The following is a 24349-nucleotide window of genomic DNA, read 5'->3' on the forward strand; positions in this document are numbered from 1 at the left end:
TGCACCCACAAATTTTTATTTGTCAGGAGAGATGCTGGTATTGTTCAGGCACAATCGTAGCAAACAAAGCCACTCCTGCGAAAAATGAAATCTCAGGCAACCTCTGCAAAACAGGCCGCACCGTGAAGCTTCAAAATTCCGCTTCTCCATGGTAACAGCAGCAACCCCTAGGTAGGCGAGTTATCTATAAACAGACTTATATACGAGCTTTGCAGCCCTCCTTTTCCAATATCTCTGTTCTGAGGTTATAGGTTCTTAAATGTTTTTAATCTTTTTTTTTTTTTAATGTTTTGCTCCACTGTTTGCCCTCCTAGGATCCTTTGGGAGAAAGTGCGGACCAGAAATTTAATAAATAATAACAGCGAGTGGAAAGAAAGGAAATAAGATCTTTGGGGTGGGTTGGCTCTTGAGGGTTTCCCCTGGGGGAAAAGATGCATGAGCTCATTGTACACCGTTCTGAGCAAATAAAAGATAAAATAAATGGGTAAGAATCACATCTGGATGCTGCAAAACAAACCAGCTCTTCCCCTCACCTTCCAGACTCAGACCTGAAATCCAAATCATAAAGCTCAGTAAAGCAGTAAGTCTGAATTTAGGCAAATTCTCTACATGCCTCCACCCCTTTTTAAGCACCTTCCCAAGTTTCAGAAACACAAGGCAGTTGCTTTTTATCGAGTCGCATCGTACTTCATACAACTAGATCAGTATTGTCTCTACAATGACTGGCAGCAGATACCCAGGGTTTAAGGAAGGGTTGCCTGATGTTCTTAAGGTTTTGTTTGCGTCAGGGTTGCCATATGTCCTCTTTTTCCAGGACACGCCCTCCTTTTCAAGGGTATGTAAAATGAGAGTCGTCATAGTGATTCATAGTTAAAAGTAGAAGACGGCAAATGTGTCCTCTTTTATGCCTTTCCAAACATGGCCACCCTAGATCTCTGTTTGCAGTTGCAAGGTATACCTAAAAATTAAGGCGCTGATGTGATCAACAGATGTTTGCATGCAGGTACACTTTTCAGGGATCTGCGACAGACCACGCCTGACTGTGCCTTTGTTTAAAATGGCCTTGGAGAAGTGTAGTATTTCAAACTGGTGCCAATGTTTCCTTCAACCCTACGTTTTTTATCTTGTGAAAAGAAATGGAGTTGTTCCTCTTCTGCCAGATTCTGCCAGAATAACATGGCAATAAACAGAATGTCTCTTCTTTCTGATTGTTGTTTTTTTCCTTTTTAAACTGCTGTGCTGCCGCCTCTGGTTTTGAATCTTTTCCTTTTTTTGCATTTTTTTATTTTTCAATTGTATGTTTTATCTTTTTTGTTTGTGCATTTGTGTTGCTTGCCTTCAGGAAAATGCTAGTTAATAATAGAAGGTGCAGGAAAGAAAATTATTTTAAAAGGAATGACCAATAAGGATAAATTTCCCAAGCAATAGAACTCATTGGTCCTTTTACATTTTCCATTTGTGGCAGCTGTTTTTTTGCTTGTTTGCAGAGGGACTAACAGACCTTAGATGGCAGTCGCCATTGCTCACTTTTGCCTGACAGAGGACCTGTACTTTTAACAGCTCAATGGCAGGCAGATATTCATCAGGAACAGCATTCCCCATTGCATCTCCATCCTGGGGAAACTGCACCAGTTGAATTCCTGCTAAAAAGGCCAGAGTCTCTGTCAAAGAAACAAAGTGGGTACACTAGTGATATTATACTTTACATGGGCTACAGGCACTCTTTATGGGGGGTGGAATAACAAACGTTTTCCCCAAAATAAGTCCAATTTGGTTATTGCAGGCACAGCCAGGGTGTAGCTTAAAGATAATAATAATAAATAATAAATAATTAATAATAATAATAATAATAATAATTTATTATTTATATCCCACCCATCTGGCTGGGTTTCCCCAGTCACTTTAGGCGGCTCCCAACAGAATAGTATAATAATAATAGTAATAATTTATTTATATCCCGCCCTCCCCAGCCGAAGCCGGGCTCAGAGCAGCTAACAACAGTAAAATGATACAACACGAGAAAACATCAGCCATTAAAAAACACGAGAAAACATCAGCCATTAAAAACTTCCCTAAAGAGGGCTGCCTTCAGATGTCTTCTAAACATCAGATAGTTGTTTATTTCCTTGACATCTGATGGGAGGGCCTTCCACAGGGCGGGTGCCACCACCAGGAAGGCCCTCTGCCTGGTTCCCTGTAACCTCACTTCTCGCAGGGAGGGAACCTCCAGAAGGCCCTTGGAGCTGGACCTCAGTGTCTGGGCTTAATGATGGGGGTGGAGACGCTCCTTCAGGTATACTGGGCCGAGGCCGCTTAGGGCTTTAAAGGTCAGCACCAACACTTTGAATTGTGCTTGGAAATATACTGATTGAATATAAGAAGCTCTACAAGCAAAGCAGGTTTTCTACCAATGATGCAAATGCATCAGTACTTCACTTGGGGAAACCCCTGCCATTTTGATAGGCAAGGTATGTGCACTGGGAGAGCTTCCTTCTTAGAAAGACCACAGAGGAGTATCCTCAGGAATAAGATGCTGCGTTTCTGCCAGGAGGGCAGAATGAGACATGCAGGGGAGGGAATCCAATGTTAAGAATGGTGGCGTGCAGGCTTTGCATCCTCTGCAATGTTGCCCTGAGGGCCAGTGTTGTTTTCTCTGGCTGTGGAGGGTAGGACTCGAACTGTTGGCGTCAAGTCACAAGAAAGGAGATTCTGACTACACATCAGGAAGAACTTTCTGAGAGTAAGAGCTGTTCTACAGTGGAACGGTCTCCCTCGGGAGGCGGTAGACAATCCTTCCTTGGAGGTTTTCAAGCAGATGTTGGAGGCCCATCTGTCATGGATGCTTTAGCGGAGATTCCTGCATTGCAGGGGGTTGGACTAGATGACCCTTAGGGTCCCTTCCAACTCTACAATTCTATGATTCTACGAAAGATAGAACTCTGATAAATGGGCTGGGCCATGAAGGAAGTGTTGGCTATTTGCAGATTAGTTGCACTGCAGAGGCCTTGCTGGGGAGACCACACATTACAAGGAACACAAAATAACTTTAGGTAAAGGTAAAGGGACCCCCGACCATTAGGTCCAGTCGTGACCAACTCTGGGGTTGCGGCGCTCATCTCGCTTTATTGGCCGAGGGAGCCGGCGTACAGCTTCCGGGTCATGTGGCCAGCATGACTAAGCCGCTTCTGGCGAACCAGAGCAGCGCACGGAAACACCGTTTACCTTCCCGCCAGAGCGGTACCTATTTATCTACTTGCACTTTGACGTGCTTTCGAACTGCTAGGTTGGCAGGAGCAGGGACCGAGCCAAGGTTTTAATAACAAAAACTCCTTTTACATTAAATATATCAACAAGCATGACCCATCCACCAGGGTACTGCTGCTCTTTATATACTATACCCCATTGCTGACACTCTTTATATACTATACCCAATTACTATGCCCATAGGTGCTGCTCTTTATATACTATACCCAATTGCTGACACAGCTTAATTAACACAACTTAACAGCACCTGCTATACTGCTTCACAGTTGTAAAACTGGGTCACGTTATTTGCTCTGGCCCTTAAAGACATACACATCCTGTGGAACAATAATGAACCTTCAAATAAAGAGACCATTCAACAGGAAGAAGTCACACACACAAAATTTGCAAAGCCGAGCTATTCTATGTGTCAGCAAAGCTCTTGTCAGCAAGCAGTATATCCACTCATCGTTCTAGGCCGACACAGATCAACCTCTCACAACCCAGACACCAGTACAGATCGGCCAATCACAATGCCCACACCGATCAACCTATCACAATCCAGATCAATCTATCACAATGCTAGCAGCAACACAGACCACATCATGCCACTTTAAACAGTCATGGCTTCCCCAAAGAAATTCTGGGGGCTGTAGTTTCTTAAGGGTACTGCAAAATGTTAGATGAGACCCTGTGTTCCCCTCGCAGAGGTACATCTCTGAAGCAAAATATCAAAGTTCTCCATATTTATTCCCCAGTACTATTTTGTGCCAGAATTTGAAACAAGGGTTCGAACTGGATTGTGAATTAAGGTTTCCACCCTAACTACCATATTCGTTGTGCATTGTACAAAAGAAGCAAGGAAGAGAATTAGAATATGGAAAGGGAGGACTGGGGAGAGTTTAAGTCCTGGAGGCTAAACCATGGTTTGGCTGTGAGATCTGAACCAGTCAAAATTATGCAGGACGTTAGTGCATTGCCTCAGAACAACCACAACCATTTGCCCAGGTAAACATCTACTTCAAGATGCCCTGTTCCAAAGAAACTCATTTTTGAGAATCCAGACTATAGGTTATTATGATAAAGGAATAGCTCTGCTTCTTAACTGACATATGTACACTTCTCTAGTACAACATTGGCTGTGAGTCCTGAAAACCTATTCCCTGCCTTGCAGACCTTTTCCCACCTGGTGGGGTTCGGACTGACTCCAGCTACAAGAGCTGAGGCTACTGAAGAGGCCAGATAGCATCTTGGTTGCCTCTTAGCGCAGACCGAGGTCATCGAGCCTGAGCTTCCACAGCCACCACCTGCCATAAACCACCATTGGCAGCAACAGAAGCAGACATGTTCTATGCTTAAGATAACAAGTTTTTGTCTCTTGCCAATTATGCTGTTTTAAAATGTGCATTCTATATCTGACTTCCTTTAGCGATGTTGTCTTTTGAAATGTTTAAGATTTTTTTGTTAAAATTGCTGCATTGAATGTGCATTTAATAATAATGATGATGATATTGATATTGACATTTATACCCCACCCATCTCGCTGGGTTTCCCAGCCACTCTGGGCAACTTACAGCATACGTTAAAACATAATCAAACATCAAACATTAAAAACTTCCTGATATAGGGCTGCCTTCAGGTGTCTTCTAAAAGTTGCATAGTTCTTTATCTCCTCGACATCTGAAGGGAGTTGTTCCACAAGGAGGGTGCCACGACCAAGAAGGCCATCTGCCTGTAGTTGCCTTCATTTGCAGTATTTTATTTTAAAATTTATAAGATGATATTTGACTTTTGTGTTCATTATGTTGCTTTGAATGTATACTTTATATTTTACTTCCATCAGGAATGTTTTTTCTGGATTGTTTGGGTTTGATGTTTTAATGCAGGTTGTAAACGACTTTGATATTTTTTTCTTTCTTAAAAAATATAAAGCAATATACAAATGATAACAATAAAGGTAAAGGGACCCCTGACCATGAGGTCCAGTCGTGACCAACTCTGGGGTTGCGGCGCTCATCTCGCTTTATTGGCCAAAGGAGCCGGCGTACAGCTTCCGGGTCATGTGGCCAGCATGACTAAGCCGCTTCTGGCGAACCAGAGCAGCGCACGGAAACGCCGTTTACCTTCCCGCCAGAGCGGTACCTATTTATCTACTTGCACTTTGACGTGCTTTCGAACTGCTAGGTTGGCAGGAGCAGGGACCGAGCAACGGGAGCTCACCCCGTCACAGGGATTCGAACCACCGACCTTCTGATTGGCAAGACCTAGGCTCTGTGGTTTAATTTATTGATAACAATAATAAAATAAGAATAGAGTTTTAGACAGTATGAGAGTTCAGTTCTGCGCTTTTCATCATTGCCACTGGATGGCAACAAACGCTCAAAAGAAAGAACTAGATCTGCTGCAAATCTCAGATCTGTTTGCATCTCACCATCACGTTTCAGGGCCTGCGGAAGCAAAACTCATAATAAGGTCACACTGCAAAGTGGCCGGGAAGAAAAAAGGAGACGATGAGCAGCAGTCAGAAAAACAGAGGCAGCTTTCAAAGCTCTGTGCGATGCAACCTTCCCAAATGAGGACATCGGTGGTGTCATAGCTCGCATTCTGTTTTGCACTTGCACATTTTAATCTGGTTTTTAGATGGCTTGGTTAGGCCTCAAGAACAGGAGTGCCAACTGATAGGCGTTTTAATGCATCTATTTGCCGAATAACAGAACACTCGATAGTAAACAGGCTGATTAAATATCTAAGAGTTGGCAACCCTGTTCTCAAGACTGGAGCAAGCCATATTAAATCCAGATTAAATTTTGAAGATGCAAAACAAGACACAAATACACACAGAGGGAAAGATATGCCTCTTGCCTCACCAGGGTTCACCCTCGCCCGTCAGATATTTTTGAAAATAATTAATTGTTAACCTGACTCAAGAATGCCCATATAATCCCGCAAACTGACACCACTGTATTCACTACCATTATGCTGATATCCTTTCTGCCTATGCTGTGGAGGCAACATAAAATGTCATTCATATTATTTGGAGAAAAGTGCAAACTGGCTTGGTTTTGAACCACTTTGCCATGGCTGCCTTGCCCCCAAAGAATTCTGGGAACTGTAGTCCAGTGAGAGTTCCATAAAATCACTCTCCCTACCAGAACTATGGTTCTTAACATGTCCAAGTCCCAAACTTGGCATAAACTCTCCCAGGTGTCCTTGGGCCAGCCACCCTCTCTTACAGCCCATCCTATCTTACAAGGCTGGCATGATAAAATGAGGGAACCCCTGACTGTACAGTCTTGAGTTCAATAGAGGAACTGTAGGATTTTAAGAGATGAATAAGGCAGATAGGTAGGTAAGTATTACTCAGTGCTCCTGACTAGTAAATTGGCCAAAGCTGAAATTATCTAACAAAGCTTGAAGCAGTTTACAACAGGAGTGAATTTAGCTCTATTTTTCTCTTTTTATGGGCGAACATAATGGTTTTCATCTTGGCTATGTATCAAGAAAAGCTGACAAATGGTACTGCTGATAACAGGAAAAGCTCCCAGAGTATATTAGGAAATAATGAACAAAAACTCCAGGGAAATCTATCGCAGCTGCTGCTTTTATTATTATTATTATTATTTTTAAATCACTGTTTATGGACCAGCCAACTCTGAACAATTTTCTTTGTGGGTTTGGTACATTTCATAGCTTTCTATCTAAGCCAAGAAAAACAAGATATGCGCAGCAGAAATTCAACAGAAGTGCACTTTTGGCCAAGGGGGTCCATGTGGGAAGGACATTTTTGCCACCCATCTACATGCATGCTAGGGGACTGTCCTGAGCAAGGAAAGGTTGGATCTTCCCATGCACTGTGCATGAGATGAGCAACAGGCTATCAATGGCTACAAACTACAATGGTTATGTACGATCTCCAGTGTCGCTTGAAGGAATCAGAGGCCAGGAGAGTGCTATGGCGCTTGTGTTCCGCTTGTGGGGTTCTCAACAGACACCTGGTTGGCCACTGATAGAAAAGGATGCTGGGTTGGATGGGCCTGATCCTGCAGGGCTGTCTTTCTGTTAATGCAGCAGTTTATGCAACGTGGCAGTTTGTGCATTTAGCTAATAATATTAAGAGGCAATTTTCCGAAAGGGAACACCATTTGTGGTCAGCATGGGGACGCCTGAAAATATCTGAGGACGTGTGCAAAGTGGATTGTTTTTATGCTGCAAAAGCAAGTGGCCAAACCAACAACAAAAGGAGCCTGGATACAGGCTACATTGAAGACAACACCCATAGTTCATCTCGGTCGTAATCAACTCTGTTTAAGAACTTCTCCCAGCACATGAATGTACTTACCTTGAAGGGAAGACAAGACTCCTAATTCCTCCTGTTTCTGCTACACTGGGTAGCTCCACACTGTCACACCCATGACACACTTTTAACCCAAAAATGCCTTCAGGAACTCATTTCTTAATCTTTTATCATACAATTGCATAATGGTAGTGGTGCTCCTTTTGCAACCCACCTTGGATCAGGCCACAATCCACTAGAGAGGGCCAGTGTACTCAGTAGCATAGAGTGGGGCAGGGAACACAGGGACAGTCGCCCCAGGTGCAAAATTGTTAGGGGCAAAACATTTTAGCACCATGTGCTGCCTCAATACGGCTGCACACTGCCATTGCTGGGCTCCATTTAAAACAGCTTCTCCACCCAAACCAGGAATTGACCTCTCCAGACAAGTTTCTTTCCTCATCTCTGTGGCTGCGATCTCCTGGGTGATGCAGACACCATTAGGCAGTTGTATGTGTGTGCATACTCCATCCGTTTCCCTCTCACCCACCCTTTCTGCACAGCCCTGGACACTGGCAAACCATGCTATGCCACTGAGTGTACCAGACAAAGCTAGCGTCCACCAGCCCGGTTCATATTCTGGGCAACGTGCAATCATTTAGAGGATGAACAAACGGACATACAAAATTACCTTTCTGCTTATTTAGGAACGGGAACGGTGGGGAAGGCCAGGGACTCCTTGCTGCTGGGTCTTTGGACGATGGTTTGTTTGTGGCAACAGCTGCTGCCGTCTCAGCCGATTTCTTCTCTGCTACTTTGTCCTTTGTCTCTTCGGCGCCAGCAGCCAAAGCAGGCATTGGGTCAGGGTTTGCTTTGGGCGAGGTGAAGGAGCACTTCAGGTAGGCGGCAGAGTCCGCGAGATTCTCCCTGTTCATCCTGCTCTCCTTCGAGCTGCTTACGTTGTAATTTGAAGCCCTGCTGTTCTCGTTCCTGGAGTGGCTCTCTTCTTGGATGATGTCCATAATGACGGGCTTCATCAGGGGCGAGTCGTGCTCTCGCTTCGGGCTCTCCTCAGAGGCCGACGAGGCATCGCACGACTCAATGATGAGCTCGCTGTCCAGTTCGGCCTCGCGCTCCTCTCTCAGGATGCTGTACTGTATTGAAGGAGAAGCCGGGGAGGGAGGAGGGCCCCCGGCGTGGCTGAAGGTCATGTAATTGGAGTGGAGGACCTCCTCAGCGGCCAGCGGGTCTTCTGAGACCAGCTCTATCTCGGAGTCGCCAGACTCGGCGCTGCTCCCTTCATTGTCTCCAGGAGGGCCAGCAGCTGCAAATTCCGGAACCTTCTTTTTAGGACCTTGCTTGTCTGGCGCAACAGCTGGAGACCTCTGGCCTTCTGGGTGTTCGTGGGAAAAGCCCTTTGCTTCTTTAATGGCACTGATAAGCTCGTCTTCAGACAGGCTTCCCTTACCTTGGGCCTCTGGGGTTTCAAAGGAGATGACCGGGTGGTGGGAGGGATGGGGGGGGGAGTGAAGAAGAGCAAAGAAGCAGGGAGGAGAGAAAACAAGAAAGAATAAAAGACGGGAAGATAAGGAGAAAACGTTAGCAAAAATTGTATTTTGTCTCTTCAGGAAGCAAAGAGCACCTGATAAATATTATTCAGAAATCTGTGCTGGAGAAGTTTGAACATTTCCTCAATCTGGTGTTTTGGACTATAGCGTTTATCAGGCCCAGCCAGCACAGCTGCGCTCAAATTATAAAGCAGCTTGTTTTGTGTGTAGATAAGAAGGACTGTTCATTCCGACACTATTGCAAGGAGGAAGCAGGGTTTCAAAATGTATTACGTTTAGAGATGGGGACAGAAGCATTCAAAGAAGGGTGCTTGGATCTGTGAGACAACTGAGGTGGGCACAGAACTCCACAAGCAGGCCGTTTTGCCTCGATTCTTCTCAAACCCTAAACCTCCTCTTCCTCCACCCCTAAGGCTGCTGGAGCACCCCCAGGGGAACTCACTTCTTGACCCAAGGGGTCTTCAGTGATGGGGGTGGCTGCTTGCTTCATTCTAGCCATTTTTGGACCTTCATGGTGTGTCTGCTCAAATCCATGGACAACTCTGCTTGAACAGGCGGAGTTGAAGATAGCAACTTTGAAAACAGCTGACAGGGCGAGCAACCATTTTCCCCACGCTTGCAAAATCTCTCGAGCTTTTGCAAGTACTCAAAGAAAGCACTTAAAAACAACAACCCAAGGATGCCAATTGTTTTTTCAGCTAATGTTCATGCATCCCTAATGATACGTGATACAGATCCCATCTGTACCATATATTTAAAGATTTCCCCCCAAATAATCCTGGGAACTGTAGTTTGTTGAGCATGTGGAAAGCTGTTAGGAGAACCCGCTCGCAGAGCTACTGCGGGTATAGGGCAGTACATAAATTTAATAAATAATAAAAATCAGTGCTATTTTCTAGAAAAAGAGGTGCTGGAACTCAATATGAACACCTCCTTTGTTCTCTTATGATGGCCATGGCGCTCACCTGAGAGGTGATTGAACTCAGTTCCGGTGAGTTCCAGCTGAAAAAAAGTCATGATAATAAAAACAACAACAACCACAACACAGTTGTGTTTTTGTTTTTGTTGTTAGAATTTATATACCACCCTATACCCACAGGTCTCAGGGCGGTTCACAGGATAAAATCAGAATATAAAACCACAAAATACATAATCAAATAACATCAACAACATCAACAAGCCAAGCCCTGTTCCCAGCCCCCTTACAAATTACAGTTCCCAAGAATCTTTATAGCACTTGCATGCCACGACTGTCAAAATGGCTATAAAGGTATGGTACGGATGCAACCAGAGTTTGATTCTTCCCTGCTTCTGAGCTGTAAGAAGTCTAGAGCAATCTTGACACAGGAGAGAGCAATGGACATTCACCCTGCCTTTGTTACAGCTTGCTGAGGTACAATTCCACAGATATTAATGCGTGCGTAGAAGCAAGGACTCAGGGAGGCTGTTGTAGTCCCAAAGGAACACCAGGCCCTTGGGGATACAAAAGCATCTCTCTGCCCCAAAATCTCTGTTTTCTTTATTTAACAATGCTGCCAAACCGGGCAGGCTTCAGTCCCGAGTACCAGAAGGTGGCTGCGATTCAAGCCATGCACTCGTTGAGCTTCTTGAGGCTGCCAACTGCCAATTAGTATCCTCCGTCAATGAGAACGCTACACCAAATCTAGGGCTGCACAATATATCAATATATCGCCCCAAACCAGTGTGAAGTCTGGATCGTGATATCAGGTTCATAATTTCTGATCTGGCAATGTATACTGGGAACCATGATATGTGTGTGTGTGTGTGTGTGTGTGTGTGTGCGCGCGCTATGCAAAAACCACACTGTGGGGAAAACCATGAAGCCAGCCAATGCTTCTCTCGATTCCTGCAGCCCCTGTTAATCCTGCCGACTAAGCTCTCCCTTACTTCATGCAGGAAGCAGCGAATCACAAGAGCAGGCGCCGGCAAAAATTACGATGCAGGGAAAACCAGGAAGGCAGCTAATGCCTCCACATAACTCCATCCTTATTTCAGACATTGTGATATGTCATGATGTTTAACTAGTGATATTACCACAAGGCTGAAAACCAGATATTGCCCAGCCCTACTGTTTGTCTCTACATAGCTCCACCCTTATTTCGGACACTGTGATATATCGTGATGTTTAGCTGGTGATATATTGTGATGTTGAAAACCAGATATCGCCCACCTCTCGCCAAAGCCCAAAGGGCATTCTCAAGACACTTTAGTTCTGACGCCTGAGTCCTCACAGCCCACTCAGAAGCATCTGCGACAATGATGCAAATGGCCTTAATTCCTTGCAAGCTTCAGCCCCAGAAAAACTCCCACATGGGGATCAGTGCTTAATATATATACCACAGAGCCACATGGACCACAATTGCTTCACACCGTAACAAATAATCCCCACAGAAAGATGTATTTATATCCATGCTACGAAGTAAAGGTAAAGGTAAAGGGACCCCTGACCATTAGGTCCAGTCATGACCGACTCTGGGGTTGTGGCACTCATCTCACTTTATTGGCCGAAGGAGCCAGCGTACAGCTTCCGGGTCAGGTGGCCAGCATGACTAAGCCGCTTCTGGCGAACCAGAGCAGCGCACGGAAACGCCGTTTACCTTCCCACCGGAGCGGGACCTATTTATCTACTTGCACTTTGAGGTGCTTTCGAACTGCTAGGTTGGCAGGAGCAGGGACTGAGCAACGGGAGCTCACCCCGTCACGGGGATTTGAACCGCCAACCTTCTGATCGGCAAGTCCTAGGCTCAGTAATTTAACCCACAGCACCACCCGCGTCCCTAGTACAAGCAGTCTTTACCTGTCCCTGAAGAAGGTGGTGTAATAGAGCCCGGGCTATCATCTTCTGGCTCGGACACCGTCACCGTAGGAACCACTTCGTGGCTTGGTTTGAGGCCTGCCTCTTGCTTTTCTGGGGTTTTCTCCCTTGCAACAGGCCCCTCTAAGGTTTCTATCTCAGTCAGCGTAATCTTGACGGGCGCTGTTACTGTGGGGTGGCGTTGCTGGTCACCAAACGTCTCGGATGGAAAAGTTGACCCCTCAAATAAGCCTGGCTCTTTGGCCCCAGGTTTCCCCTCAAAAACTGTCCCTTTAGGTCCAGCAATATCCTCCAGGCGTTTATTATTCAAGCTCGGAGGCCCCACATCGCCCAAGCCTGTGTCACACCTCTCTTGACATTTGATCTCTTCCGATCGACTGATGTCCATGTATTTATAAGCGTCCGACTTCATCTGCTCCATGGGATCGGCAAAGGTTTTGGTGACGTCGCTGGATTCTGCCGGGGTCATCTCTATCCCCGAATCGGAGCTAAACAGGCCACGGGACTCGAACGCAGTCCCGTCCTGGGTGTGAAATCCTTCCGTGCTGTCTGAAGTCGTAACCTGACTGCCTGCTTTGGGCAGGTTGCCGGTGAAGTAAGAGGAATCCTGAGATGCATAGAAGTCATCAGAAATCAGGGAAGTGTAAAAGGAGCCATTGCCCCTTTCTGATGTCTTGGAAGAACTGTAATCGTAGAAGTGAGAAGCTGCCATGCCTCCTAAAACAAACACAGAAATAAGGTTTAGTGTGTAAGAAAGGGGAACCTGCTATCCTCCCTGTAAAGACTAACCATATATGTGTGTATGTATTCATAATTTTTATTAAATTTTCTGTTTTACAATTTAAAATACTCATTTTACATCCTTAAGATATCAACGACTTCCCTTCTTCTCTTTCCATGGATCATTTTACATATCATAAATACCTGCATATTTTACAAAAACTATACTAATCGGTATTCCATTATTGCATCCATCAAAACTTATTTGCACTGTTGAAATTTATCTTAATGCTGCCAGCGTTTTCAGCTGTACACAATTATTTCCCATATATTCAATAAACGTTTTCCAATCTTCTCTAAACGTATGTTCGTCTTGTTCGCTTATTCTATATGTTAAGCCTGCAAGTTGTGCATATTCTGTCAACTTAAGTTGCCATTCCTCTTTGGTTGGGACCTGTCTCGTTTTCCATTTTTGGGCTAACAAAATACGGGCCGCAGTTGTAGCATACATAAATAACCTTTTCTGACACCTGGGAATTTCAGTCTGAATTATCCCAGACCGAAAGGACTCTGGGTTTTTTGGGAAAGTACTTTTAAACATTTTAAAACATTTTTTTTTGCAAAACAAAAAAATATGTAAAGACTAACCCTTCACCATCATGTCAATGGATGGGTTTGAACATCATGGTCAGCCAGAGTTGCTGTCTTACCATGGTTTACTGAACAGCATGTTGGTCCACGGTGCATGACAGCTTCCCCATCACTCCTCCCCTTGTGCAAGTGGGAGAAACCTCACTTAAGCTTGATTTCCTGTGATGTCCAAAGCCAGGATTCTCACCTGCCGTTCTTTAAAATGCCAGGATTCAAAAGCTAGCAATAAACCGTGGTTGAAGGCTAGCTAGCGATTCTGGTTTGTTAGGGAGCAACAGACCGGGATCCCAGGTTCAGACGTAACAGGCAATCAAGCTCAATTGCAGCTTCTTGTTTGTTTCTCCCACTAGCACCAGGGAAGGAGCAAAGCAGGAAGAATTAGGAGGCGTGCACCATCAGCATGCTGATAATTCCCACGAAACATGTCCGCACGTTCATCATTTCGAATAATCTCCATGCTGGTATATATACACAGGGGAAGACTATGCCAAAACCAACCAACCAGAAAAGGGCAGATGTTCTCAATAAGGTATCCACTTAGCCCATGGGAGTCTAAGGCTTAAATCTTTGTTCATTGCTCTATGGTGTCCTCCACAACCTGGTGCTTCCACATGTTGAACTACAAATACTTTCTCTCTCTCTCTTTGTGGCAGCATCACTGCCACAAGGCAGAGCTTTTTAGAAAGATCTCCTTTGATAACCCTGTTCAGAACAATGGAAGGCTGTATAAGGAGTTGGTAGAACTAGGATGTACACAAACGAAGTTCATGCCTACAGGCCAGTGGCGGCCAAATAACCTCTTGCGTGGCTACCAAGTCTTTCTTTCTGAGCCATGCGTATTTTGGCTATTGGAGACTGCGCATTCAGGCCCCTTGCCTACCCCAGCTGCACCAAATCTCCCCAAAGTCATTACTACTAGTCTCTAGCATGCCTTTCAAGAAACAGAAGTCCTATCTTCCATGGCTGGAGCTCCTGGGAGTGCAAAACCTCTGGAGGGTACCAGGCCGATGAATACTGGGTTAGAAAATGCAAGCAGTTTATTGGGCTTACGGGCTTAAGAAAGAAATAAAGTTTACATGCTGCTGTACCCCAGTAGATGGTGCTCTTAGTCTTGGCTCAATGATTGGAAAGGGGGGGGACCAGTGCAGGTATGCACTATTCATACACCTGCCTGAATTGCTTGCCTCAGCAGAGAGCTCTCTGTTGTAGCAGCCAGGGTACAAACAGGCCCCGATATGCGAAAATGATAACCACGTTGAGATTTTAAATCTGGGAATTGTTCTGAACTGATGAGGCTGAAGGAAGGAGAGTGAGATGCATGCATGGGCTTGTTCACACTTCCTTTAGTGCCACATTCCTAGGCACAGATCTGACGACAGGAGCAAGCCCCAACAGGGTGCTCCCCTCACACGTAGGAAAGGAGGGGGAACCCAGAACAATGGCGCGCAAGGCCTTATATAGACATTTTGAAATTGCCACCCTGTAGCTCAAGACCACCGCCCCAGACACATCATACCTACATCACAGAAAAGGCAGTCTAAAACAGAAATTTGAATGTTGTTTATCTCCAGCCTGCCAGGTTACTTGATTGGATGCACTGAGCAAGTGGAGTAAACTCTTTCTGAGCAAAACCAGGATCTGCATGGGAGTGTGAGGCCTAATCAGCGCAACAACTCGTCTCTGGCAGGTCTTCCCCCATGAAACAGTTCAGCTGAGGCTGAAAGTCCTTGCAACCCCACAGCTGCCTAAGTCCCCTCCTCTCCAGGCCCCCCCCCCAGCAAGTGGAAACTGGGTGCCACCAACCTCTCCTCCACCCTTTCCATGCCTCTCCTGGTTCTGGGAGACAGATTATTCATTCATTCATTCATTCCCTGCCCATCTGGCTGAGTTTCCCCAGCCACTCTGGGCGGCTCCCAAGCGAGTGTTAAAAACAACACAGCATTAAATATTAAAAACTTCCCTAAACAGGGCTGCCTTCAGATGTCTTTTAAAAATAAGATAGCGGCTTATTTCCTTCACATCTGAAGGGAGGGCATTCCACAGGGAGGGCACCACTACCGAGAAGGCCCTCTGCCTGGTTCCCTGTAACCTCACTTCTCGCAGTGAGGGAACCACCAGAAGGCCCTCAGAGCTGGACCTCAGTGTCCGGGCTGAACGATGAGGGTGGAGACGCTCCTTCAGGTATACTGGGCCAAGGCCATTTAGGGCTTTAAAGGTCAGCACCAACACTTTGAATTGTGCTCGGAAACGTACTGGGAAGGGGAGCTCACCACAGCAGGAGGGGAAATCACCACAACTCTTCACCTGTCTGATTCACCTCTGCCTCTTGACCTCTCTCCTCCCATCCTCCTGCTTCAGCTTCTGCCTCTGATTCTGGACTGCTCTCTGCCACAGAGTCTCCCTGCTCACTCCGCCCTGTTACCTCTTCAGCTTCCGACACCTCTCTTCCCAGTCTTATCCCTCTGACCACTCATCGTTGTCCAACTACCACTCCCCGGGCTCTGAGCCTTCTTCCCTTGGGGGTTTCCCAGCTGGTTCCCCCACCACCACCTCTCTGCGTCCAACCAGCCCATGACGCCAACCTAATACCACTCACACAAAGCGCCCCACACGGCCAAATAAATTGTTCCAAACTGGGAACCAATGAAGCAGAGCGCTATTTTTAGTGATCCCTGTTTCACTATTTTGCAAATGAAGTACCCTGTCTTGGAAGCAGCAGCAACAACAACAACAACAGCAGCAGCAGCATTTTCTGGCTGCACAGTCAGAGCCCATCCCGATCAAGGACAAAAATAAGGAGCCAGGATTACTGAGCGGAGATTACAGACTGTGATTCAGCAATCACCCCTTGCACACAGCTGGCTCACGGAGGGCCTGCAGGCTTTCTTCTTCAGCAGACAGCCAGGCAGGAGGGGAAGTGGATGTTAGTCCTCAAAGTCAAATGATTGCATAAGTTTCTTCAACCCTTTAAGCTTCTCCCCGTATGAAAGCGCCAAACTAGGTGTGTACATACTGCAAACATATATATGTACATACACAGGTTCTCTGCTAAAGCGCCTCTTTGCTTTAGAGGGCAGGGAGCATCACTCTGTGGCAAAGACATGCTGTCCGAGCTGAAGATCCCACACTAGGTTAGGAACATAGGAAACTGTCCTATGCCAGACCATCTAACTCAATATTGGTCAAAGGCCTGGAAACAATGCCTTATGAGGAACGGCTAAGGGAGCTGGGCATGTTTAGCCTGGAGAAGAGGAGGTTAAGGGGTGATGGGGTCTGTGTGGAGAGGGTAACAACGTTCAGATTTTTGGGCACTGAATTACAAGAGGATCTGTCCTGGAGTGTCAGCACAAGGGGGCTTGTGAAGAAGGCGCAGCAGAGACTGTACTTTTTGAGAATACTAAGGAAAAACCATCTTCCGCAGAAACTGCTGCTTGCCTTCTATCACTGTGCCATTGAGAGCGTGCTCACTTATGGCTTATGTGTGTGGTACGGCAGCTGTACTGCCCAGGACAGGATGGGGTTGTGCAGGGTTGTTAAGGCAGCAGAGAGCATTGTTGGCTGCCCACTCTCCACCTTAGAGCAGATTTATGCCACAAGGTGCCATAGGAAGGCACTGGACATAGTAAAAGATCCATCGCATCCTGGTCACTGTCTCTTCGAGCTCTTGCCGTCGGGACGGAGATACAGGACGATGAAGACAAGAACGAGCCGTCTTAAGAACAGCTTCTTCTCCAGAGCGATCTCAGCCCTGAATGGGAAGCCCGGACTTTGAAAGTCATCTAATCTCCCTTGCTGTATTATACTGTATTGTTTAATTAGTGTTTTTATGGAGCAGTCAAGTAATTTCGTTGTCCCCGAAGGGGGCAATGACAATAAAGATATTATTATTATTATTATATGATAGCCATGTTCAAATATATAAAAGGATGTCACATAGAGGAGGGAGAAAGGTTGTTTTCTGCTGCTCCAGAGAAGCGGACACGGAGCAATGGATCCAAACTACAAGAAAGAAGATTCCACCTAAACATTAGGAAGAACTTCCTGACAGTAAGAGCTGTTCGACAGTGGAATTTGCTGTCAAGGAGTGTGGTGGAGTCTCCTTCTTTGGAGGTCTTTAAGCAGAGGCTTGACAACCATATGTCAGGAGTGCTCTGATGGTGTTTCCTGCTTGGCAGGGGGTTGGACTCGATGGCCCTTGTGGTCTCCTCCAACTGTATGATTCTATGATTCTACACTGACTGGCAGCAGCTCTCCAAGATTTCAGGCAGACTCGGCTCTGCATTTCATTTCCTTCTAAACTCAGGTTGCAAGACACACCGTGCATTTAAAGCACAATTAAAGCACCCACTCACCCAGGAATCTGGAGAAATTTTGCTTTAAGGGTGCTGGGAATTGCAGCTCTGTGAGGGGGTGAACTACAGCTCCCAAGCTTCTTAGGGGGGTGCTATGAATTCAGTTCAGTTCAATTTATTGTACATAGCCAAAGGCCTTCGCAATGAACATCAGAGGGCAAAAAGCAGCACATTCCTCTAAAATCACATGTGAGTCTAAAAACGTCCACAGCACAAAATGTTTAAAATTATAATGCATTAATACAACTAGAGCAAAGCTTCTTAGCTGCCAGAGCAAATTTGGCTACCAGGCATGTAACTTGTGCGTATTTATTGGCTAAGAGGTCAACTACCGCTTCCTGGAGCGATTGATCCAAGAACCATTAAAGAATAGGAGATTTTAAAAAATATATAAAGGGCAAATCTGCATCAGTGAACGATTATCCTCAACCTGATTACATCTATAAATGCATTTCCGTTCCATAGGAGCTATTCCATGGTATTTCCCCGCTAAGTACACTGAGGGCATCTGCTGAAACCTATGTTCCATAAAGGCCCTATGTAATTATGGAAACGTCACTGTCTCAAGGAGGCAAGGCCTTGAATGGTTGCCCTTAATCAGAGGGTACCAAAAAGAGTAGGACAGCAATAATGCATGCGCTGTCTTGGTTGCCGTCATGGCCCAATTCCTAAGTTCACACGAATTAAGGGACAAATATTCCTCCATTTGAATATTATAATCCCTAAAATTGTCTTGAGAGTTTAATGGGAGTATGGCCCTCAAAGGCATTTGGTGTATGCCAGTACGTGGATCAATTCTGGCTGCCGGGTGCTTTAAATGTATGGTGTATACACAGCCTCATTATTTACAACCTTCCCCAGTCCTGTATATATGAATCTGCAGCTCAAGATAACACATCGTGCATCAGATTTAAGCTACCGCAAGGTTCCTTTCACTGCAAGAGATTAACCCAGCAGCTCACCCAGAAATTGCTCTCAAATTGCTGGTCCCCTCCATGAGAGCTAGAAGCATGAACTGCCAGCAAAGAAAGCACATGCACAAAGTGGCTTTGCAAAAAAAGCTGTCCCGGAGCCAGCGACAGCAAGTCTCAGCTGTGCTGAGGCAACACTCGGCCCCTAGACTACAGTCACAGCTTGCGGCTGCTGTTTTGAAAGCACGGGTTTAGGTTCCCAGGATGCCACGAGTCATTCTAGCTGCAAACTCAGAAAACAGCTCATCTCCTCGATAACAAGGCTCCAGGCTTTATAGGAAAACTGAACCGGCACACCTTCTGAATAGGCATAGGGAATAGATAGGCACTGGGGGCGGTGGCAGCAGAGAGGAGGGAGCGAGTGGTTTAGAAAAACAGCACAGCGTAAGATATTTGTCATATGGATAATAACAACGCTGTCAGCTGCAAGGGCACTGTGTGCCTTGGGATATTCAGTTCTTCATCTCGAAAGAGTGGGTGAGACTCCCTGTCTTATTTGCAAGCAGGAACGAGAGTAAATTCGGTGTTTTGCCAGAGCTGGGGGTAAAATCCATCAACCGGCTCACCTTGATTTTTAACACCTTATCGGCAACCGTCTGTCTTTATAAGATGACGGATTTACAGCTTTCCTCGGAGCAACAGCAGGGGCAAAAGTTGCACCTACACTGTTGTTGTTGTTTAGTCATTTAATCGTGTCCGACTCTTCGTGACCCCCTGGACCAGAGCACGCCAGGCACTCCTGTCTTCCACTGCCTCCTGCAGTTTGGTCAAACTCATGCTGGTAGCTTCGAGAACACTGTCCCACCATCTCGTCCTCTGTCATCCCCTTCTCCTTGTGCCCTCCATCTTTCCCAACATCAGGGTCTTTTCCAGGGAGTCTTCTCTTCTCATGAGGTGGCCAAATTCTTGGAGCCTCAGCTTCAGGATCTGTCCTTCCAGTGAGCACTCAAGGCTGATTTCCTTCAGAATGGAGAGGTTGGATCTTCTTGCAGTCCATGGGACTCTCAAGAGTCTCCTCCAGCACCAGAATTCAAAAGCATCCATTCTTCAGCGATCAGCCTTCTTTATGGTCCAGCTCTCACTTCCATACATCACTACTGGGAAAACCATGGCTTTAACTATACAGACCTTTGTGGCAAGGTGATGTCTCTGCTTTTTAAGATGCTGTCACTCCAGTATCCCTGCCAAAAAAAACTCCATGGACAAAGACAACAGGCACCTACACTACGGGCAGCTTAATAGCCACTCTGTACCTCCAGGGGCATCCTAGGAATTATAGTTCTGTTAGGAGTGCGGCGAAGGATCTGTAAGAGAAAAAATGTAGACGCCTTTGCCAAACTATGACTCCTAGCATTCCTGGGGGGGGGGGTGTTTGTGTGTAAGGTAACCATATGGCCAGTTTTACAGAGGACAGTATCCTCAGGAGAAGTCCTCTATTTGAAGGGGCAAGAGACATTTTCACAGAAAAACCTGAGGCTTTTTTATTAGGCATTTTAGGTGCGGCGATACCAAAGGAGCAGAAACGATTATTTATGTATGCAACGACAGCAGCATGGATACAACTGGCCCAGAGATGGAAAGAAGATAAAGTCCCGACTGGAGACAAACGGTTGATGAAGATGATGGACTATGCCGAAATGGCGAAATTGACCAGGAAAATCAGAAAGCAGGAAGAGAAGAACTTTAAGAATGAATGGGGTAAATTTACAGTGTACTTAAGAGAACACTGTAAACAACTAAAAACTTTGGCATGATTTGAGTAATGCTTGTAATGTACTAAAAGCTATGGTAAAAATGGATGATTATTTTTTAAAATAGAGAAAATAAGTGAAGCAGCTGAAAAGAATATTGATAATGGTAACCATGGAAGGGCAGAGGGGAGTCGAAGGATTCAGGGAATCCTAAATGGTGATGTTGATGTTTAATGTTTGAATTTAAATTTGCAATAAAAAAGATTTGACAAAGAAAAATATCAATTTTCACAGTACTGAGAGACATATTGATTTGCTTCAAGTAAGCAAAAGCTTCCACGAGTTGAACTAAGAGATTAGGTTGTCAGAAGTGTATCAGAGGCAAGCTGACGTCGGAAACTGGTTATGACTTGAAGGCAGACCTCAATGAACACAAGCAAATTCAGAATTGTCCCCAGCTAAATTGCACAAATAAGGTATCTGGAGAGCTTTTACTTCTCAGAAAATGGTAAGAATTAAAGCGGACCGAATTAAGGCCAAGATGCAAACGCCCTTTACAAATGCAGTCTGGATCATGTGACTGATACCCCCACAGAACACACACATCAACCATATCCTTGCCGTGGCATCCCCTCAACTCATTATCGCAAGGAGCAGACTCATGCTTGACTCACACATGCCGAAGTATAAAAGTCAGAGGAGGTATGAATGTTCCCCAGTTTGATTGTCTTTTAGTCTGTGTGTGGATTTTGGTGCACCCACGATGCCAAGTACACAACAAGACATCTTCCACGTGACAGCCCTTCGGATATTTGAAGATGGCTATCGTATCAGTTCTCTGTCTTCTCTTCTCCAGGCTAAACATACCCAGCTCCCTCAACGGTTCCTCCTCAGACTTGGTTTCCAGACCCTTGATGATCTTGGCCTTTATCAACCTGATGCATCAATCTTTCACACCTTCCAGATTCGTGAGAACCACCCCTGCAGAGTACAACCTCCGGGCATTATGTCTTTGAGGCAGTGCCGGATTTACGTATAAGTTAAACAAGCTATAGCTTAGGGGCCCCTTCTCTTGCCCCCCCCCCCAATTAAAAAAAAAAATTGGATGCACATTTCCAAAATATAAGATAAAAAACAAATAAAATAAAACCTACATGCAGCAACAGTGTTTTGTGTTGTGTAGGCTCCTATGATGTAAGTCATGGGCCCCGCCTGCTAGCCTGCTCCCTAAAATATCACTGGTTTGCTCATTTCTATATATAGGGTGCCTACATTCTGCATGTGCAAATGCCTTTAGATAACTATTAGGTCCATGAATTACCATATAGCATATATTCAACACAAAAAACAGTGAAAATTTGTTGTTGGCAAAGGTCAGCTGGACATATAAAGGACCCTGAGTGCTCACTGAAAGGACAGATCGTGAAGCTGAGGCTCCAATACTTTGGCCACCTCATGAGAAGAGAAGACTCCCTGGAAAAGACCCTGATTTTGGGAAAGATGGAGGGAACAAAGAGAAGGGGACGACAGAGGATGAGATGGTTGGACAGTGTTCTCGAAGCTACCAGCATGAGTTTGACCAAACTGCGGGAGGCAGTGGAAGACAGAAGTGCCTGGTGTGCTCTGCTCCATGGGGTCACAAAGAGTCGGACACAACTGAACGACTAAACAACAACAAACCTTCAGTAGCTTACGGCCTCATCAAACCTAAATCCAGCCCTGCCTTGAGGGGTGGGTTTTTGGGGTTTTTTTAATAACTTTTCAGCCTCTTTACAAACACCTCTCTTCTCCTCCCTCCAGGTCACCCCTGGAGATGCACAAGGCATAAACATGACGACTTTCTGCTATGATCAGTTCACTCAGCACCGGACAAGCGTCCAAAACATTCGCAAGGGCAGCCCCACGCAGAATTCGCATTGCAGAACGTGCCTTTTCTTGGCACAGGATTTGCATTACATGGGCATCAAAACGCAAGTGTTACTGTTTCCTCTTAAAAACACAAGGGCATGCATAGCCATGGTCACGGTCTACCGCGCACCATCAAATACAGAGCGCCTGCCCCAAAACAACAACCGGTCTTCCACAGAGCATCTTGGATAGCGTAGCAGTTATTCACTAAAGCTTTCCACCGGAGCCTGTAATTTCCAGGAGTGTTTGTTATTAAAATAGGTCAGGGGCAACAGCTTGCCATCACGCCTGAAAAACAAAATAGATTCCTACAGCCGCGCCACATCCTTCACTACGAGCAAAGTGCAGATTTTTAACGGGCTGCTGCAAATAAAAGAAATAAATGGAAGCGGTAAGAACATGAGAAGGATTGCCCGTTTTGAAATGGAGGCTTTAACAGGTACATTTCCCCTCAGGAGCGGGAATCTTAAAGCATTAGAGTCAGCTGAAGAGCGAAGCAGGGAAGCTGCGGTGGCAATATTCATAAAACTTGCTGTGAACCAGGATTCCAGGGTCCGTTATGAGAATTTGCACGCATGCATTTCCTTATTCAATGCTGTTTCAAACCCTGAGGTAATCTGCAAGGATTGTTGTGGGTGGAAAGGAAAACAGGATTAGATAGAAAGCTCAGGGCAATATTTGAATGATTGAAATTATATATATATATATATATATATATATATATATATATATTCCATTATCAGATCTCTTTGGGGCAAACATTATTATTATTATTATTATTATTACTACTACTACTACTACTACTACTACTGTTATTTATTTATATCCTGCCTTTTTCCCAGTCCAGGTGTCAAGGCGGCTTACACAGATGATGATGATGATAATTTATTGCAGATAACATAGAACATAGAGGCACAGGTCAAATCTGTTTCCAGGGCAGCTGTTTACCAGCTACATCTGGTATGCAGGCTGAGACCCTACCTGCCTGCGGACTGCCTCGCCAGAGTGGTGCATGCTCTAGTTATCTCCCGCTTGGACTACTGCAATGCACTCTACATGGGGCTACCTTTGAAGGTGACTCGGAAACTACAACTAATCCAGAATACGGCAGCTAGACTGGTGGCTAGGAATGGTCACGGTCTACCGCGCACCCTCAAATACAGAGCGCCTGCGCCAAAACAACAACCGGTCTTCCACAGAGCATCTTGGACAGCGTAACAGTTATTCACTAAAGCTTTTCACCGGAGCCTGTAATTTCCAGGAGTGTTTGTTATTAAAATAGGTCAGGGGCAACAGCTTGCCATCACGCCTGAAAAACAAAATAGATTCCTACAGCCGCGCCACATCCTTCACTACGAGCAAAGTGCAGATTTTTAACGGGCTGCTGCAAATAAAAGAAATAAATGGAAGCGGTAATAACATGAGAAGGATTGCCCGTATATAACACCAGTCTTGAAAGACCTACATTGGCTCCCAGTATGTTTCCGAGCACAATTCAAAGTGTTGGTGCTGACCTTGAAAGCCCTAAATGGCCTCGGTCCAGTATACCTGAAGGAGCGTCTCCGCCCCCATCGTTCTGCCCAGACACTGAGGTCCAGCGCCGAGGGCCTTCTGGTGGTTCCCTCATTGCGAGAAGTGAGGTCACAGGCAACCAGGCAGAGGGCCTTCTCGGTAGTGGCATCCGGAACACCCTCCCACCAGATGTCAAAGAGAACAACAACTACCAGACTTTTAGAAGACATCTGAAGGCAGCCCTGTTTAGGGAAGCTTTTAATGTTTTATGTATTATGGTATTTTAATATTTTTTTGGAAGCTGCCCAGAGTGGCTGGGGAAGCCCAGCCAGATGGGCGGGGTATAAATAATAAATTATTATAATTATTATTATATAACAAGCTAAAAACAGAAAAGATGATCATTAAAATAAAGAGATTCCTGCATTGCTGGGGTTTGGACTAGATGACCCTCGGGTTCCCTTCCACCTATACAATTCTTTGATTCTATATAAACACATCAGTATAGATAAGCAAATAAATAAATAAATAAATAAAAATAGGGAGAGTCATTTAATGGAGGCAAGAGGCCACCGTAGGTTAATGGTAACTCTTTTATTGTCTAAAAGGCACCACTCCACAGCT

At 45.4% G+C, this 24349-nt stretch overlaps 1 protein-coding gene across 1 annotated transcript in view; it reads right to left on the reverse strand.

Annotated features, from left to right (window-relative positions):
• RTN1 (reticulon 1) overlaps positions 1 to 24349 on the reverse strand; it is a 127945-nt gene that overhangs the window by 54382 nt on the left and 49214 nt on the right. The window contains exons 2-3 of the mRNA XM_080993018.1: positions 11903 to 12637; positions 8208 to 8993 (exon numbers count right to left, since the gene is read on the reverse strand). Of these exons, the coding sequence (XP_080849144.1) occupies positions 8208 to 8993; positions 11903 to 12637 (1521 nt within the window). The remainder of the gene's footprint in view (positions 1 to 8207; positions 8994 to 11902; positions 12638 to 24349) is intronic.

The sequence above is a fragment of the Podarcis pityusensis genome (assembly GCF_964106645.2).
Source record: "Podarcis pityusensis genome assembly, chromosome: 1".
NCBI classification, from domain to species: Eukaryota; Metazoa; Chordata; class Lepidosauria; order Squamata; family Lacertidae; genus Podarcis; species Podarcis pityusensis.